The 19,726-nt window shown below is 45.2% G+C and overlaps 2 protein-coding genes across 13 annotated transcripts in view; one reads left to right on the top strand and one right to left on the bottom strand.

Annotated features, from left to right (window-relative positions):
• Positions 1 to 1,008: 1,008 nt before the first annotated feature.
• AKAP3 (A-kinase anchoring protein 3) lies at positions 1,009 to 8,839 on the top strand. The gene is made up of 3 exons (XM_058656108.1): positions 1,009 to 1,104; positions 4,102 to 6,435; positions 8,458 to 8,839. Exons 1-3 carry the CDS (start codon positions 1,009 to 1,011, stop codon positions 8,611 to 8,613), a joined length of 2,586 nt encoding a protein of 861 aa, XP_058512091.1. The 3' UTR covers positions 8,614 to 8,839.
• Positions 8,840 to 9,964: 1,125 nt separating this feature from the next.
• Positions 9,965 to 19,726, bottom strand: part of DYRK4 (dual specificity tyrosine phosphorylation regulated kinase 4) — a 32,858-nt gene continuing 23,096 nt past the window's right edge. For 6 of the 12 annotated variants that reach the window (XM_058656114.1, XM_058656117.1, XM_058656118.1 and 3 more), the window contains 5 exons: positions 18,607 to 18,779; positions 16,305 to 16,365; positions 13,997 to 14,126; positions 11,478 to 11,653; positions 9,967 to 10,246 (listed from right to left, as the gene is read on the bottom strand). In XM_058656114.1, the coding sequence (XP_058512097.1) occupies positions 10,005 to 10,246; positions 11,478 to 11,653; positions 13,997 to 14,126; positions 16,305 to 16,365; positions 18,607 to 18,779 (782 nt within the window). In that variant the 3' untranslated portion in view covers positions 9,967 to 10,004. Of the gene's footprint in view, positions 10,247 to 11,477; positions 11,654 to 13,996; positions 14,127 to 16,304; positions 16,366 to 18,606; positions 18,780 to 19,726 lie in introns of all 12 variants that reach the window. The other 6 variants (XM_058656111.1, XM_058656112.1, XM_058656113.1 and 3 more) reach the window with 3 other exon arrangements.

The raw sequence follows: 19,726 nt of genomic DNA, 5'->3' as shown, positions 1-19,726 counted from the left end.
GAAGTGGGTGCATGGAGGAAAGACGACAGAAGAAGCTTCTCACTTTCAGATAATCGGGGGGAAAACTGAAGTCATCACAGTTGGCTATGTTTCTCAAAGATACAGTGCTATGGAAAATTGGGAAGACAGCCAAAGAATATACGAAACGGGGACTGTGATACTAAGCTGTGCCACAAGACAAAGAAAGCAGCGAGTGCAATCAATTGGTTTAAGAAAAATGGCTACAAATTAGAAAAGAGAGTAGTAGATAGAAGAGTACATAGTGGATAGAAGTAGTATGAAGTTCACCTTTCGGGCTCCTAAGCCTAGGAGGCAGATGGTGGTAGATAGAGCAGAGTGTTAGCAGGGCTGGGAAAGAATCATCAGCAAAGATACCACTGCATCTGTGGACCTTGGATGGTACATATATTTCCCTTCTGGTGTTGCCATGGAGACAGTTCCCCCAAGATCCTTGGCTGGCTAGTCAGAGGATGGGCTGTTCTTAAGGAAGAGCTCCTATTCACTGCCAGTATGAAGACAGTGCTCTAAGAATCAACTAAAAATAAAACAGCTGTTTCCTTAAAAACAGAGAGAGAGCAAGCGAGCGAGAGAAAGAGAGCGAGAGAGAGAGCTGGAAGAAACCAGACCTGGCAAGGGAGAGGTATATTCGTCCTGTTTTGGTCACGTTGTGTTTGAGAATCCATTGAGAATTGAGGGAAATAGATACGGTGAAGAAATACAGACTTGGCTGCTGATATACATTCATGGGAAAAATTATTAAGTACCTACAGCTTGTGCCAGGCACGAAGCTGAATGCTAGAGATGCAAACTTGTGTAAGATATTTCTGCAGTTGAGAGCTGAGAAGATATCCAGAGCCCGGTGGATCTAAGTTAGCTTTGGGGTCAGGTGGAGTAATGAAGACATCACTGCTATTTTTCACTCCTCCACCATTCACCTTGGTTCTCCTTTAGGTTCATATCTTCTGCCTGCCAGATGAGCCTTCCTCATTTTTTTTGTTCTTCTTCCAGATGTCAGAGAGGGTGGACTGGTTACAAAGCCAAAATGGAGTATGCAAAGTTGATGTCTATTCACCTGGAGACAATCAAATCCAAGACTGGAAAATGGTAAGGTTCAACCTCCAGTTGAAAAAAAAACAAACTTATTTTATTGGAAAGTCAGATACACAGAGAGGAGGAGAGACAGAGATGAAGATCTTCTGTCCATTGATTCACCCCACAAGCGACTGCAACGACCAGACCTGAGCCGATCCGAAGCCAGGAGCCAGGAGCTTCTTCCGGCTCTCCCACACGGGTGCAGGACTGCAAGGCTTTGGGCCATCCTATACTGCTTCCCAGGCCAGCAGGGAGCTGCATGGGAAGCAGGGCTGCCGGGACACAAACCAGTGCCATATGGGATCCTGGTGCGTACTATGCAAGGATTTTAGCCACTAGCATACTGCGCTGGGCCCAAGTTCAACCTCTTTTTCACACCAGTAATATGTGGGGATGTCACAGACACTTATATTTTATTTTTGAAAGTATGGTTCTTAGGAGAAAAATGAGTTTCTCTATGAGAAAGTTTTGAGAAAAAATGCTTATCATATGTGTATTTTTAGACAATAATATGCTGTAATTCATAAAAGAGCTATAAAATTTTGTTTTTTTTCCCATCAGATAGAAATCAAAAGTGAATGACTGCAAGGCTCGCAGGATAGATCTGCTTTTTTAAAAAAAAAAAATTTATTTTTATTGCAAAGTCAGATATATAGGGAGAATGGAGGAGAGACAGAGGGAAATATCTTCCATCTGATGATTCACTCCCCAAGTGACCACAACGGCTGGAGCTGCGCCAGTCTGAAGCCAGGAGCTCTTCCGGGTCTCCCACGCGGGTGCAGGTTCCCAAGGTTTTGGCCTTCCTCAGCTGCTTTCCCAGGCCACAAGCAGGGAGCTGGATGGGAAGCGGGGCTGCCGGGATTAGAACTGGAGCCCATATGGGATTCCCGGTGTGTTCAAGGCAAGGACTTTAGCTGCTAGGCCACTGCGCTGGGCCCAGGATAGATTTTCTGAAAGGTGGGGTTGCCTTAGTTCTCAAAGTTCTAAACTTTTGGTTACATTCTCATTATGTCTTCATCATTCAACATTTATTTAGTTAGTATCAGGCCCTGTAAAGTCAGGGTCAAGTCAGAATATAGAAACTGTACCAGTTATTAAGGAAGAAATCATTTTCTGTTTAACTACTGGAAGCATGAAAGAGCTCTCTGGGAGTTCCAGAAATATCAAACACAGAGAACAGTTACTAGACTGAGAAAGTTGCAAAGAAAGAAACTCCTGATTCATAAAAGTATCCTCTTCCCCCAGCCAAGGCTGTCTTCCAGGCTCCACCTGCCACAGGAAGCCCCACAAGGGTCACCAGAAAGGAGGCCGCTGCCACTTCCCTTTGCTGTGCACTGCCCCTCAATGCCCTCTACTGCCAAAAGAGAAATGTCAAAATGTCTAAAGGATCCAGTTCTGATATCCCAAAGAAGGATGAATTTAGAGTGAAAGATCATTTGTGTACAGAGACAATGTGCTGAACGTTAGAGCCAGAAAATTAATAGAATTAATAGTGATTAATAGAAAATTAATCACTCCTTTAAGAAACTCATAGGCAAATGGAATCAGTACTGTAATCCACATCTCCAGTATCAGCATTTGTCAAGGACAGGTCTTTAGCCTAAGTAGTTAAGGTGCCAGTTAGGATACCTGGTGTTTCATACCAGAACACATGGATGGGCTATCCAGGTCCACTTCTTGACTCCAGTCTCCTGACTGGAGCAGGCCCTAAGAGGCAGCAGTAATGGCTAAGTGATTGGGTCCCTGCCACCCACGTGGAAGATCTGATATGAGTTCAGCTGTCCGTTAGTCATTGCAGGCTATTGTGGAGTCAGCTGGCAGATAACAACCCTGTTTGTCACTTTAGAGGTAAGTTTTTTTTAGAAAAAGAAAAACAAACAAATGAACTTTTTGCAGTTTTTAAAATACCAGTTGGAATGCCCAGATCCCATACTGGAATGACTGGGTTTGAGTCTCGACTGGGCTCCTGATTTCCAGCCTCTTACTAATGACCAATCTGGGAGTCAACAGATAAGGGTAAGTATTTGTGCACCTGCCAGAACCCCAGTAAGAGACCTTGACTGAATTCCCAGATCCTGGCTTCAGCCTGGCCAAGTCCAAGCCATTGCAGGCATCTGACGGGTAAACCAGTGCATGAGAATACTCTGTTTATGTATCTCTCTATTCTCAATTATCTTAAAACATTTGTGAAACATAGATTTTATTACCCAGCTTCTCTTATTTGTCCAGAATCTACTTGGTCTAGCTATGTTTAGCCTTTAAAAAGTACTTAGAATAGTAAGATACTCTAGTCCATCTTCAGTGACTGTAAAGGACAACTAAAACTGCTCCTACTTAGTTTTTTATTTTGTGTTTTGTGGGGTGGAGAGGGAGGCAGGTCAGTTTCTATGGTAAACCAAAGAAACAAAAATCCTTTGGTTTTTTGCTCAATGAGAACCAGTTCTGAGGAAGCCAGGAACTCAATCTGGGTCTCTGACTTGGGTGGCAAGGAGCTAACCAACCACCTGAGTCATTATCTATTGCCTCCCAAGGTGCACATTAGCCAGAACATGGAGTCAGGGGATGCAGGTCTCTGAAGCCATGTCTTAACCTCTGTGCCAAATGTCTGTCTCTCCATGAAGACCACTTGTATGTTATGAGAAGCAATAGAATGTAATAGCTGAGAGTGTAGGCATTGAAAGTAGGCTGGCCAAATTGGAAATTCTGCTCCACTGACAACATCAGATGAGTAACTCAGCCTGGCAGTTCTTCATGTTCTGGTCCACATGAGGATGATATGAGAGCTACCATTCAAGTTTGTTGTGAGAACAGTATTACGTGAGATAATGGTCTTAAGATACCAACCTAGAATGGTTCCTGGTACACAGTAAGCTGTACAACATCTGTAGATGTTGCTGACTCTTTTGTGTGATGATGCAAGCTTAGGGCAGTGAGCGGGGGAGAAAGGAGTAGTAAGGTCTTGTAACTGACTTTTGAGGTTGTCCTGAACCTTCCCTATCTTTGTCATAGTCAGAGGAGTCCTTGTCTGCTCTCAAGGAAGTCTCCAAAGATCCTGTGCGAGTGCTCAGCTGGCTCCGTCGAGACTTGGAGAAAAGTACAGCAGGGTTCCAAGATGTTAGGTTCAAGCCTGGAGAATCAACACTGGCTGAAGGCATGGCCAACGCAGGAGACTCACAACGAGGTTTCTACATGGATGCCTACAACACCACCAGCAAGGGCATCCCAGGGAAACTGCACTTTGAGGTAACTCACAAAGAGATCCCTTCCCAGGGTCCTGGTGCTCTGCCTGGCAATGGAAAGTCAGTAGATGAAGTCTCCTTCTACGCCAACCGCCTTACGAATCTAGTGATAGCCATGGCCCGCAAAGAGATCAACGAGAAGATTGATGGCTCAGAAAAAAAATGTATTCATCAGTCCCTGTACATGGGGGATGAACCCGCACCCACCAAAAGCCTGAGTAAGGTAGCATCCGAGCTGGTGAATGAGACTGTGTCTGCATGTTCCAGGAGCGGTGACTCGGACAAGGCTCCTGGCTCCGGAGACAGAGGCTCTGGATCTTCCAATCTGCCGAGCTTGAAGAAGAAGTCCACTCTGAAGATCAAAGAGACCACCAGGGAAAGCAAGGGTTCAGATGACAAGCCTGTTTCCAGAAAGTCTTTCTTCTACAAGGAAGTATTTGAGTCTCGTAATGCAGGGGACGCCCGAGAGGGTGGAAGATTACTTGGTGAGAGAAGGCTATTCAGGGGGCAGGAAAGGCCTGATGACTTTACCACATCCATCAGTCAAGGGATCATGACCTATGCCAATAGCGTGGTGTCTGACATGATGGTCTCCATCATGAAGACCTTGAGGATCCAGGTGAAAGATACAACCATTGCCACCATCCTGCTGAAGAAGGTCCTAATCAAGCATGCTAAAGAAGTGGTCTCAGATCTCATTGACTCCTTCATGAAGAATCTCCACAACGTCACAGGGACCCTCATGACGGACACGGACTTTGTCTCAGCTGTAAAAAGAAGCTTCTTCTGTCATGGAAGCCAGAAGGCCACAGACATCATGGATGCCATGCTGGGCAAGCTCTACACGGTGATGTTCACTAAGAAATTCCCTGAGAACCTCCGGAAAACTAAGGACAAGCGAGAGAGTTATTCTGTGATGTCCACGAAAGGAATGGGGGACCCTAGACACTGCAATGTCAACTTTGCAATGAGATCTGAAGCCAAGTTGAGAGAAAAGATGTATCCTGCTCCCAAACCCGAGAAGAAGTCCTGTGCTGAGACTTTGGGTGAGCACATTATCAAAGAGGGACTCTCCATGTGGCATAAAAGTCACCGTAAAGAATGCACATCTCCAGGTTTTGAGCGTGCAGCATTTTTGGATCCCAACAAGCAGTGTAAGCTGACACCAGACATTCCTTTTGAAATCACTCAGGAAAACTGCTGCCTCAGTCCTCTGCTGCAACACCCAGAGAATCCTGAAAATTTCATGTGTGAGTCAGACTCCTGGGCCAAAGATCTGATTGTATCTGCTCTACTTCTCATTCAGTACCACCTCGCCCAGGGCGGAAAGATGGATCCCCAGAGCTTCCTCGAAGCTGCGAGCACCACCAACCTTCCCACCAAGAAGTGCCCTGTAATTCCTGATGAGCCCAGTATTAAGATCCCTCATGTGGTATGTGACCAAGAACAAGCAGAAAAGAAGGACCTCATGAGCGTTTTCTTCAACTTTATCCGAAACTTACTTGGTGAGACCATCTTCAAGAGTGACAAAAACCCTGAACCCAAGACACCAGAACAGTCAGCTAAGGAGGAAGTCAGGCACTACTGTGAGAGACCCATCACACCTTCTCCCATCAAAGTTGATGAAAGCTGTGAGACCAGTAGTACCTTTTCTGGGTTGACCAAGATGGTCGCCAACCAGCCCGATGGCCAAGTGAACGGGCAGATGGTCGAACACTTGATGGACTCTGTGATGAAGTTGTGTCTCATCATTGCCAATTCTTGTGACTCTCCCTTAGCAGAACTGTCCGATGACAAGTCCGGGGATGCCAGCAGGCCGAATTCTGCCTTCCCCGATAATCTATATGAGTGTTTGCCAGTGAAAGGCACAGAGACGGCAGAAGCTCTTCTGCAGAACGCCTACCAAGCCATCCATAATGAATTGAGAGGCATTTCAGGACAGCCCTTCGAAGGATGTGCACCCAAGGTGATAGTCAGTAATCACAACCTCACGGATACCGTTCAGAACAAGCAACTCCAAGCCGTCCTGCAGTGGGTCGCTGCCTCGGAGCTCAACGTGCCGATTTTGTACTTTGCTGGTGATGATGAAGGGATCCAGGAGAAGGTGAGGATGAAAAGTGAGCGGCATAAGGGAAGCATGAGAAAGGGTCCTTTGGGTTTCCTTTCTGAATGGGAAGACAGCCTCAGGAATGATAGGTAGAACAGGAACAATAGGAAAGTGAGCTTGTGTGTGTCAACCGAGGTAATAGATAACACAAAATCAGGCTTGGCCCTGTAGAGGTATAAGAACAGGGTAAAGGGTGAGATAATATGTTTTCCTCAGTTTATTGGTGGGAGCCTGTAGATGAGGAACCTGCAAGAAACGTGGTGACGTAATTAGGAATTCGCTGGACTCTGGGCTAGGTAGGCCGGCTTTTGGATATGACAGCATTGCCTAGTGAATGAGATGGAGCTGCTGGAAAGTAATCCCGGGGTAAGTGTTGGGTGGGTACATGGATGAGAAGTCCTTTTCTAGTCTGACGTTACCCTCTTAGTTTGTCATCCAAACAGTGCTGGGATTGGAAGAGTTCCCCCCACCCCCATAAGTCTCAAATCAGCTGATACTTAAGACAGGCTGTGAAGCCAACTTGTCAGTGTTATTACTGTTAAGAATTAGTAAACCTGCTGAGTCCTTGCTCCTACCTGGTGGAATTCCTCACCCCAGGGAAGGTTTGAGTCTGGAATGCAGGCACACTCCCCCAAGCTGCTGCTCCATGCCAGGGCAAGCGGATCTCTCTATCTCCTCTTAAATAGTTGAGGGGTGACTGAGGAAGCTGAGATTATGTAGGAAAAAAATCATCATAGAAACCAGTAGATGGGAGAAAGACGCTTTCTCTGTTTTATAAGCGATATTGGTAACTCTCAACATTGGGTTGATCTGCTGAGTAGAAAGACCCTGGATTATATGCATTCAGATTAGCCTAATGTGATCTTGATTTTAGTCTTAGCAAGAGAATACTTGCTACACAAAGGTATCACCGGGGAGATGGTGAAAAGTGTACAATTCCTCCAGACCTATTCAACGAGTCTCCCTTCTAGCAAAATATCCAGGGGATTTGTGTGTGTGTGTGTGTGTGTGTGTGTGTGTTCACATTCATGCTCAAGCACAGAACATGTTTTAGACTTACTGCCCTTTTCTTTAGTTTCAAAATTTCTATTTGGCTGTTATTTATACCTTTTATTTCTCTGTTTTTTGCTCAGTACTACTCACATGGACTTCAGTTTCTTAGGTGCAAAGTTTTCCTTCTAAAAAGGCTCCTAATAAATGGCTTATTGGCTCTTTGGTCCTTTCTCATCAACTGTCAAGAACAGCAAGCATAAACCCACAACCTTGTTACCTGAGATAGTTTGTGACCTTCATAACCCACGTGAATAGCAGTGTACTGTGTTCATGCAATAGCTGCACTGACTGTTTCTCCTTTTGTATACTTGGAAACAGAAATAAACATGGAGCCCTGGAACCTGGATGTAAGTTTTGGCTCTGACTGCTGACAGCATGGTTCTGATCATCTCTGCACCTCCCTGGGGGTAACACTGCCCTGAGGCTGAAATGAATGCTGAGGAGTCTTCCTGTTCTAACATTGCAGTATTCTCTGGTCTGTCAGGCATGGATGACAGCATCCACATTTGTCCTTGGAATGTTGTCCGTCTCACCCTTGAATCTTAGGGCAATCATGGGGGGTGTTTATGGCATCAAGTAAACACAGAGCCTTAGAATCGTTGGAGTGCAAGAACACCCTTGATGCACAACTCAATGGAAGTACAGCCTTGTAGGGAAGAACAAAACAAAACAACAATAATAACAGGAGAATTTAGTCTTAATGAGCAGCCTCGTTTTCTGTGTTGCAGACAGCTGGGTGTTAATGTCTCTTCTTTCAGGGTATCCTCATCAACTTTCTTATGTCAAAGAACCCAGCATACTTAACAGTTAAGGAGATTGTCTCTACATCTATCTTGTGTCCCTTCTAGAAGCCACTACGTAGCCCACAGTTGTCCTGACCCCTTGATTTTCACCCTGGGCAAGTCCTTTCCGGCTCACAGTAGGGATGCCCTGGCCCTCCACTCCTGTTTCCTTTCCTTTCCACAGCTGCTTCAGCTCTCGGCGGCCGCTGTGGACAAAGGCCGCAGCGTGGGTGAGGTCCTGCAGTCGGTGCTACGCTATGAGAAGGAGCGACAGCTGGATGAGGCAGTGGGAAACGTCACGCGGCTGCAGCTGCTGGACTGGCTGATGCTGAACCTGTGAGGGGCACCACACACTGCTCCTCCTGTTGCAGTGGTGGGCCCAGTCCTTCCTCCCTCCCTCCCTCCATCCTTCCTCTTCACTCCCATCCCCCCACATCCTCTCAGAGGCCTCACATTATCTCCATACCACTCACGTCAGAGACATGTCATCTTATGCTAGTCACTGGATTTTGCAGATTTTCCTGTCCATGCGAGCAAGGACATAAAATTAAAAAATTACAATTCAAGGGCTCTAGGTGTTTGGTTTCCTTGGGATCCAGTGGGACCACAAGGTAAAAAAAAAAAAAAGAAAAGAAATCTCAAGAGTGGAGAAAATGAATCAGATGGCAGAGGCAAACTAGTGCTGGGCCAAGAGCCACTGGCAAAGGGCACTGGGTCTGATGTGTGGCCTGTCCCTATGCCACAGCTTTCAACCTCTTCCTTTGTACTCCCTGCCCCAAATGAAACTCTCCCCTTCAAAGAAACCAAAAACATTCAAGAATTCACTTGAGCCTTTTATAATCACGAGAAGAAGAAAGTAGTTCCTAATACCCAATCAAAATCATTCTAATTATGATGTCAAGGACTTGGCTTCCTGGCTTTTCTCTGTTGAGCTCCAAACAACTGTCCTTTTCAGCTTTGCCCACGGTTAGACAGCAGCCCCCACAGTGATCCCAAGGCCTGGGTTCTGATGCCATTTCCTTGGCTTCCTGTCTGTGGGACCCAGACGGGCCACCTGCTGAGACACACCCTTATGCTAACGGACTGGCTGGACACGCCCAGCACAGCCTTGCTGTTGACTCTTCTGCCCTTGACTGTCCGCAGCCTCTGGGCAGTGCCGCTTTCCCCAAGGCGTGGGGAAGGACCCCTTCCAAGATGAGGGTCCACACAGCTCTCTCAGACCAACTGAGGTCTCAGAATTTCTTCATATCCAGCTGAAAACACAGGAATATTGTAGTTTCTTTGACCTGCTCTGGGAGAAGAGACATCCTAGTTCTAACTTGGAAGGTTGCGGTAGAGGAGGAAAGTCATGAGACAGGAACCATGAATGAAAACCTATATATATATACATATATATGTATAAATTTATAGTAATGTCATAAATCCTAGCTGACATAGGTTGGTAGCCATAGACAAGGACTTTTTTTTATTTTACTCAGACTTTTGTTAATGGTGCCATGGCATTGAATATTTAAAACTATCCCTTCACCCCACCTCCTCCAAAAACAATAAATAAATAAGGATTGAGTTTCAGTGCAAGGACATCACTTCTCTCCTCTCTTTAAGGAAATCATGTCAATTGGCCATGTGACTAGAGTTTTCTTTTCCTTTTCAAACAAACCTTTATGCATTTAAAAAAAGCAACAATTTGAAGTATTGTAGGAAGGGAACGGGACACACCCTCAGCAGGAGTCAGACAATGGGTGGTAAAATGTTCATGTTCTTGGGGGAGGAGCTTTTGCTTTGCTGTCCTGCAGAGGTCACAGCTGCGTCTGCCCCGATGACTACCTCTGATTTCCTAGACGCTTCTGCCAGGTGAGGCAGCTGGACCGTGTCCGTTGCATGCTGGCCAGAGTCCTGCAGATCACTTGACTTCTGAATATGCTTAGTGGCTCTGTGTTTTATTTTCTCTGTCTTCTCTTTGTTCCTCTCATCTGCGTGAAAGAGAAACAAGACGGGGGGAAAAAAACGTGTGTGCAAATGTAATTATTATATATTCTGGATGTCCAGCAAGCTGTAAATCACCTTGGGGAAATCATGGTTGTAATGCTATATAAGGGGCATGCATAGCGCAACAAGCTAAGCTACTGCTTGGGGTGTTAGCATTGCCTATCAAGTGCCAGTTCAAATCCAGGCTATCCACTTCCCAGTGAAGCTTCCTGCTAACGCCTCGTGGGAGACAGCAGGGTAGCCACACAGGTGGCAGATCCAGGTGGAATCATGGGCTTCCGCCTTCAGCCTGGGCCAGTCCTTGCTGTTGAGGTCATTTGGACAGTGAACCAATGGATGGAAGATTCTCTCTCTTTGCTCCTCATATTCTGGCTTTCAAGTACATGAAGATTAAATATTTTTAAAAACTAGTTCACTGTAGAGCACATCCTGTGACTGGATGTTATTCTAAGCCTCCCTGGAGAGTAGACATCCCTCTGTCTCCTAATGAACAGACTGACCTACAGAGAGTAGGTACTGCCCACGGCCCTGGGACGACTGATACAGCCAGAACCTAATCCCTGGAAACCTGACACCAAGGACCTGTATTAACCACTGGGCTCTCTGGCATATTAAAAGCTTTGTAAGATCCCATAATCTGTCACTGAGAAAAATTCAAAATGTAAATATAAGGCATAAACTTACTACACACAGTGAAAGAGGGGAGAGGTAAAGGAATTGAGGACAATGGGAAATGATGAGGGTGGGGGAAAAAAAAATAAACCAAGTTCCCTAAAGTGGAAAATCTCCAAAATAGGATAGAGCTAGAAAAATGATCGCAGGTTAAGCCCCGTGCCGTAGTCTAGCAGCTAAAGTCTTCGCCCTACGTGCCCGGTATCCCAGATGGGTGCCATTCTAATCCCCGCAGCCCTGCTTCCCATTCAGCTCACTGCCCAAAGCCTTGGGACTCTGCACCCAAGTAGGATATCCAGAAAAGGCTCTGGGTTCCTGGCTTCTGATCAGCTCAGCTCTGGCCCTTGCAGCTGCTGGGGAGTGAATCATTGGAGGAAAGATCTTCCTCTCTGTGTCTCCTCCTCTCTGTATATCTAATTTTCCAATTTAAAAAAAAATCTTAAAAAAAAGAATGATCACAGATTGAATTCAGGGACGATGGTAGCCTGCAAATCTTCCAGGAAGGCCTGGCTTCTGAACTAGGGGTTCTTGGGGGGGCTGTACCTTTTCTACTGGCAAGTTGAGATCCTTGAACCTTGTCCTTCCTTGTCTCAGAGGGGAAGCAGAAGCTGGATTTCCTCAGGGCCTGGGGCCTGGCTCGTGTTCTGAGGTTTCGTGATTCATGAATCCAAGCGTGTTTGAGGGCCTGGTCGGGGGTCATTCTCAAAGAAGGATCCCACCTGCGGGACCAACAAAGCCCAGGGTGGGGTGACCGCTGTGGACCGATGCCCTGCCTTACTTTGAAGGTTAAAACATTTTTAAACCAAATAAGTATATTTTCACTCCAATTCAATTTCAAAACAATCACAGAAAGGAGACTAGTACATACATTTGAAAAGTTCCTAGGAAAAAACTATCAGAAATACTCTTTTCAGAAAAAAAAAATTTGTGACAAGATGGGGAGTACATTAGCATCTCAGTCTTACAGAATTCCTAGGAATTCTAAGATTGCAAAACTCCCTTCTAAGAAATGATTACAATGAGCTATAGAGTGTGATAGACTGAGAAGATAAAAACCGAGGAGGTACCTCGGCTCAATTCTCTCTCACTACAGGATTTGGGCCTCAAAATAAACCACAAAGGAAAGCACAGAATTCCAGGATGTTAGGATGTACAAGAGGTCCCAGGTATAATTCAGGCAAACTTTTAATGCAGCAATCACATTTCTGACCTGGATTCTTCTTGCCGTTCTGGAGTCTTTTTAGCATCATGATGCTAACTCACAGAAGCACCTGTTCTGTTTTCCCAAACTCCAACTCTTTAAAAGTCTTTTATTTTTTGGTGAGTCAAAACTGGCTTATTTCCTGGTAAGTTTTAATAGGTCTTAAGCCTAATCATTAGCACTATACAGAATCAAATAACTAATCCTTCATGCCAGAGTCCTTCAATTATCTGAAAACATTTTTCTGACTATTGATCACATACAGTGGTTTTCACCAGCTGATCACCTTCCGAGATGGGAAAAGTCAGCAGTTGTCTGCTACACGGGACTAGCTTCTAATGGGAGAGAAAAGGCATTAACATCCTACACTCACTCAGGCCTTAAATGACTCCAGCTCCCATTGCGTTGCCAAGTTAACTGCTCAGTAGACAGCATCTCCCCTCTCTTGCGCTATGGAGTTGGCCTACAAAATCTAGACACAGGGCCTTCATTCCTTATCCTTATCATCAGATTTGACTCAAAATTGCTTTCATGCCCAAGGTCTGCTAACCAGCAAAATGTAGATAATGAAGCAGGTCACATCAGTTTGGCTGCCTCTTCCAAGTTGTGAGAGAGATCTTTGCAGTAATCATCATTCTTAGTACGGAGCTATGTTCCAGATGGTTGGGGTTTCTGAATATCTCGTCTCTTGACCCAGTTTCTGTCCTTTGTGAGGTAGAGCTTCAGCAAGAGGCTGAGGCATGTTCAGGGTAAAGGTAGGGTACAGGATCCCTGATGGTTCAGGTGAGTGTGCAACATGCCCCTCTTTGGTGGCAGCACTTTGGCATACCAGATAGCTTCCTTCCATAAATTCCACAAATGCCAGGAGAGCAGTTTACTACCACTACTCCACCCCCAGTATAGCACAGAGTAAAAAGATAGTCTTGTTTTTAAAAATACTAAACAGTCACAGAACTGACACAGCTCAGGGGTCCCTGGGAGGAACCCACTTCTGTCACTCATGTTACAGAAAAGGAGACTGAGCTGAAAGAGAAATGACTTGCCAAGGACTATGCAGCTAATTGACCAGCCATTCGGTGGACACAAACTTGTAAAACTTCTTTAACAGCAGTAAAACAGTAATACAAGTTAGCATTTTCCAAACACCTTCTATACTGGGCATTATTCTGGGCACTCTATATGCCAGATCCTTTTTTTCCCACGATGACTTCACTAAGGCATAGGACCTAACCAGTAAAGATTTAACATTAGGCACAGGACCCAATTTGCAAAGACATAATATGTGATTGAATTTATTAGATGCAAAACAGAGTGTAAAAAAACTGTACACAGCAAATGGTTTACAGCCAACTCTCCTCTCTAATCCCCTAACACAAGAGTGGAACACAAAATCATTGGCGGGGGGTGGGGGGAATGGGAAGAAACAGAACAAGCCCAGACTCCACTTGACACTGGGTGTCTGTGCAAAGGGTGACAAGAGGCACGCTGAAGAGGCTGGCTTCGGATCTCGGAAGCAGAAAGCATCTAGGATTTGCCCACAATGCCACTGAGCCCATGCAGCTTGAGGCCAGAAAGATGGCACACTTCCCCTACACACTGTGGGATCCAGGACAAGTTACCTAATCCATTTGCATTTTGGCAAAATGAAGATCATCTGCTGTGACAAGCACACAGGAAGAGAGCCGTGTGGGGAGACAGCAGCTGTGACAGCAGTTGGGTGACTTGAAACACTCTGTTATCAGGATTTATCGTCTACATTTTTCTGAGGTTTTTTCCAGCCTCAGACTTCCACTGGCAGAGGTGTGAAAGACTTAAGTGTTTAACCGGAAAGCCAGAGGCAAAGATAGGCCAACAAACTCACACTAAACACTTTCTGAGAAAGTCCAGGAAGCTGGCGTCATAGGTTTTCAGCACCATCGTGAGATCCTTGGAATCTGGATATCTTTTCTTCCCTCTGTTGTTGGCTATGGTTCTAGGAAACCCTTGGGAATCTTGAGAGATATAACGTTTCGTGTTTAGTTCCAGACAGAGATAATCCGGGTCGCATCCCAGCTGTCCCCTGGAGTGACCTTTACAGTGCTTAGGTGGTCTGCCTCTCTCACCTGCTCCCATTCCCACCCCCTGCTCTTTAGTACAAACACACCCAGAGTCTCAGTCTGAAATGACCATGTGCAGACTAATCAGCGTATACGACAAACTCAGAGACACTGCTCCCCTGTAATTCATCAAGCTCTCTGTATCCATCCCACTACCTTCTCCCCAGATAAAACCATTGATATTGTTTCACATTAATCCAGGTAACAAAATAGATCTGAAGTGACAGAAACACTCAGCCTTGAACAAAAAGGATAATGTCCATTTTCAGATTGTCTATAAGTTTGCCCTTTCTTTTCTCCTGCTAGTCCGATAAAGTAAGAACTGGAGACTCCCATGGTGCAGAATAAGAAAGTTATTTGGGGAGAATGACTTTCTTCATTTTCCCATCTGAAGTCCCTTTCTTCTATTTCCTATTGAGATGCAATGAAGGATTTGGTGGAAGAAAAGTTGAGCTATTGATTTTTCCTCATGCTAGGCTTCCTCGCCACCAATTCCTTCAAAATTCAAAAGGCTGAATTGAAGTCGTGAGTGGGAAAAGCACATGGGGGATCAACAGAGCAGTCGCATCGCTCTGTGGTAAGTTATCCTGAAAAGTCAACCGGGTCCTCCGCCTTGCATCTTACACTCCTGGTTGAAATCTTAGCGTGCAGGCACGGCTCTAAGGCAACCCGGACACTGCGCTGCCCAGAAGCAAGGTCTTCAAAGCCCCACCCATGATTACTGGGTGATTTTAAAAGATTCAACCATTGGATTGGCATGGGATGGGACCAAGCTCATCAGGGTGCATGAACAGCCTTAGCATGAAAATAGAATGGAGGAGTTGGCGGGCCTTCAACGTTTCAGGATCACGGGAGGTCCAAGGACTCCTGAGAGTGGGACTAGGGGAGCTTGCAGCTATGGCATGACTTCAGGCTGTGGCTTTTTACCAAATTAGACCAAGTCGTCTACAGCCTAACTCCCGTCCCCACAGGACGTTCCTGGAGGACCCTCATAAGGGGTGTTACTGATCCTTGTATTCATGGAGAAGTGGAAAGAGATGATAGCATTTGCCTCTGAGAGCACCCTTGTTGGAGATCAGAGGTAACGGAGTTAGGAATGACTGGGGTTGCTCGACGTGTCTGTGAGCTAAGCTGACAACAGCTGTCGCTCAGCAGTGTTGTTCCAGGTGATCAAGAGTTCCCATCTGTGGAGTGCCCTTCTCCTTCCTGTCTGGTTTTGCTCCACCTGACCACTGTCCCCTTTTCTATCCAGAGATCCCTTAGCCTCTTGTACTTCTCCAAAGGGATTTAGGCCTGGGACTTTATCTATTGCTTCGGGCAGTTACAATGAGAGGGGCAGCAGGAGGCTATAAATGAGGCCTAATTCCAGCAATTATATAGGTGGCCTGATTATTATCCACTGGCCACAGCACATCTAAGCAAAACTATCCTCATTAGCCATTGCTTACATGTGTTACACCAGGGAGGCAATGAACCTGAGAGAGTAAAGGTCTGGGGGGAAAGATGGATGCTCTGTTAATGACAGCATGTAACAATGGAATCTTTCTGTAGGGGAAATAGGGGGAAGGGGTAGAAACATAGGGAAGGAGGAGCGGAAATCCCAGAGCCTATAGAACTGTATCCTAAAATAATAAAATAAGCTTTTTTTTTTTTAAAAAAGGAATTTTCCACTGCTATTGAAAGCAAGCTTCTGCTCTTGGTTTCTTTGCACAGTGCAAAGTGTGGGAGGGCAAGGTGCCTGGGGAAGGGGAACAGCTTCCTAATGCCTGTTGATGAATTGTCTGGGCATGAGGCTGCCCACGGTTTTGCCCTGTCCGTTTTCATTGTTCATTGTTGGGTCCTCATTTCCGATGCGATCCCAGCCCCCCATCCCAAATGCACTCCATCTCTGCCAAGCCTATTTGGTGTCATTTCTCAACATATTTATTATGATGACGTTTCTTGGAGGAGCTCCTAATGACCGCTTGTTTTGGTGTGCAGTCTGACTACCTAGGACACAGGGGAATGTCCTGAAGGCTTGTGATTCCCCCACTGGACACAACAGGAGAAAGAGAATTAGATCTTGGGACTCACCAAAGAACGTCTGTCTCCTCGAAGCCGTCTGGATAAAGCTGGCTGGCGGCAGGCCCAGCACCTTCAACAAGTACAGTGAAGCTGCTTCACTCTCTGTGGAGTCACTGATTCAAAGGCTGTTAGAGCTAGGCAGCACTTGGCCAGACTTCACCTCCCGCGAGTGAGTGCCCAAGGATATTCAACGGTAACACCAAGTCGGTGGCTGAGCAGACTCAGAGCCTGGGTCTTTACACTCCTAATCCAGGGCTGTTCCAGGATCCTAAGAATCCACACGGGCCATGCTATATTCTAAACAGGCATCAGCACCAAATAGAGGTAGACCACCGCTGATGGCAGCCAGATCTCATTGTCAGGACATGCAGAACTGATTTAAGGGATGTTATATCCCAATATGTAACCCTGGGAGGGCAGATAGATGGGATGAAAATCACTCAATGGGTGTGGCACCACTTTTACAAAACACTCTCTGGAAAAGTGTAGCACCTACTTGTTCCCTTGGCCCTATTGCAACTTCTAGGGAGTAGACAAACCCAGGATCACCTGCCACCCTGGTCCTCTCTCCTTGCTGTAGAGCTCCCAGCATGACCCTGCTCTTGCGCTCCTCAGCCCCTAGGTGGTGTCAAGAGGCCGCCGAGCAAGTACCGAGACAGTGAGAACATTCACCCTTAACGCCCCATCCTCTTGGCTAGGGGAGTAGCAACAGCTCATGGATGTTTCTCAGAATCACTCATTATTAACCTTGGAAGCTACCTGCTTTGAACCTCTCATTTTACAGCATAAGGTGGGGCAGTGACTTGCCAAAGAGACACATCCAGGGCTAGTCCCCAGGCTTGCTGGCTCTGGATTAGTGTTCAATCCAATACAGCTATTGTGGAAAGGCTACGTGTACCTAAATTCCTTTGATCTTTTATTGTTCATTTGATCCATGAAGTGAAATTACTTAGAGTGGGTGATTTTCAAGGGTATGCTTGTCTCTTGTCACTTTGAGACAATCTAGACAACAGAAATGTCTCATACATGAAGACAGATGCTGGGCGACTTCAAAAAGCTAACAGAAAAGTCTAATACGACAAGCTCATTTTGGTGCAGAGAATGTCAAAATCATGCGCAGAATTCTCACAATACATACTTCATATGATCTTTTTGAAGATTCCTTAAATACATGGATTTCAACAATGTTTGCACCAAACTAGGTATGTTTTCATTCCATTTTCCACAAACATTGCAAAATACTCTCATACATACATGAAGACTTTTTGCTGTCAAAATATCTTCGTTTACTGGGCAAACTGTAAAGCGTAACATTTGCAACAGCAAGTTGTTTCAGTGAAAGGGTAAGTTAGCAGTGAAGACCATCTGATGCACTGTGTCACAGCAGAGAGTTGATAGTCTTCTCATAAAGATTGTGACTAGTCAATGACTGCACAATACATTTATAAATAAGTCAGATAATTTCCAGTTATTTGTGTTCAACAAGATCATCATCACGTTGTCAACTGACAGGTCATACAGTAAGTTTTGATGATGTAATCCGTTGGTTGTTCACATGGAAATCAAAGGAGTGACAGAATTAGGGGACCCCCGGGGAGTAGCCTTCTTTCCAGGGTTCTCATCTATGTGGCCAACTGAGGGAATGGCTCGCTCCTGAGGCTGTTGATTCCCACAAGAAGTAGTGTTCACCTATTGGTACAGGAATCAGGTAGAAAAAGAGAAAAGCTGGCCTACCTTGTTTTTGTTTTTTCACTCAATAAACTTTCATATTTTATGTTTGGTAAGTTTTTTTGTTTTTACCAAGAGTTGCACACTACTTGTATTTTAATCATTCACCAGAAGCAAATCTTTCACACGTGGAGTGTACGCTGATGTGAAAAATGTTTATGTTACAGTAATGAATCGGCTTCAAAATATAAATGAAATTGGAAGAATGCTCCATGGAAGAAGTAGAATAGAAATGAGAGTTTGTTCGAGGACAAAACAGAAAAAGAAAGGTCCAACTCTTAAAGGAGAGTTTGTTCACATACTTTTGAGGCAAGTTTTTCTATCAGTTTCTGCCACACCCCCACACACATACTTTTTTATTCTTGTGAAAAAGAAATATAAAAGCTTGAATTTAAAAATGTCATTATTTAGATGATGGTGCAATTGTCATTCGTTGCAGTTATTTAAGTTCTCAGTGAAAGTATTACAGGTCAACTCAATAATGCACCATAGAGAACAGTCAACCCAGACCAGCCCTCAGCAGGTGTGATGAACCCAACATCGTGCAGACCTCACCACGCTAGTGGCCAGCCCACCTCCTCACCTCCATGATGCAGGCCAGCTGCTCCACTTCATCCTCCCCAGCAAACAGAGGGTAACCAGTGTATAGCTCTGCCATGATGCAGCCCAGGCTCCACATGTCGATGGCCATGTTGTAGGGCAGGCCCAGGATCACTTCTGGCGACCGGTAGAACCGGCTTTGAATATAGGTGTAGACTGAGAGAGTTAAGAGGGAGAAAAACTCACATGGAAAAAAAAAAATCTCCTTTCCCAGAACATTCTTCTCAAGCTGCATGGATAGCTTCATGGTGGAGGGTGACTGAGAACTTAGATTTCAGTCCAGTTTTATCCTATGAGCTTTTAGAGAGACTTGTGACTTCAGGCCAGAATTCACGAGTCACATGGGAGATGTCACATCCAACCGTCCTAGCAATTTGATTACTTGGTGATGTTATTCCCGCTTAACAGGAGTTCCAAAGGAGCACCCATTTCAGAGATGCCAAACTAAGTCGGCCAAGTTAACACACTATTGAATGACTCTTGTGTCATAGGTCACACAGTTGCATCGTTTGCTTCAAGAAAGTCTTTGCTTTTCTTTTGCATTTCTTCAGTGACACATTGGTCATTCAGTAGCATGTCATTTAGCCTCATGTTGTAAGTTTTCTATTTTTCTCTCTGTTGGTGATTTTGTTTCACGGCTTGTTGTTTAAAGGGATGTCTAGTGACTGTGTAGTATAGACCATCACATAAAGATGTGAAGATACATGCAGTATACATCACTACTTCCAAATCAAAGATGGACGCTTGATGAAACTGCTGAACGTATCTTGAGAATAGGATGCTCGCCCCTCTGTCATTGTCCATGCCTACAATGTCAGGATACACTTAAACAGCAGAAAAATGGACTTATGACTGACTGTGAAGAACTATATTGTAATGACATTGGGGAAATTAGTGAGGAAGGGGAAACGGAAATCCCGGAGCCTATGGAACTGTATAATGAAATAATAAAATAAATTAATTAATTAAAAAAATAAGAGATAAAACAGAACATACCCCAGCCACAGGGAAAATCATATATAGTGGTCCAACCTTGGAGTGCATGTATCAGGACTGGGCCTCCTCAGCTGCTGATACCTGTGCAGTGGACAGCATGTCCATAT

This window comes from Ochotona princeps, chromosome 27, assembly GCF_030435755.1.
Source record: "Ochotona princeps isolate mOchPri1 chromosome 27, mOchPri1.hap1, whole genome shotgun sequence".
NCBI classification, from domain to species: Eukaryota; Metazoa; Chordata; class Mammalia; order Lagomorpha; family Ochotonidae; genus Ochotona; species Ochotona princeps.
Note: the sequence above shows the minus strand (reverse complement) of the source record. Positions and strands in the feature narration are given on the sequence as shown.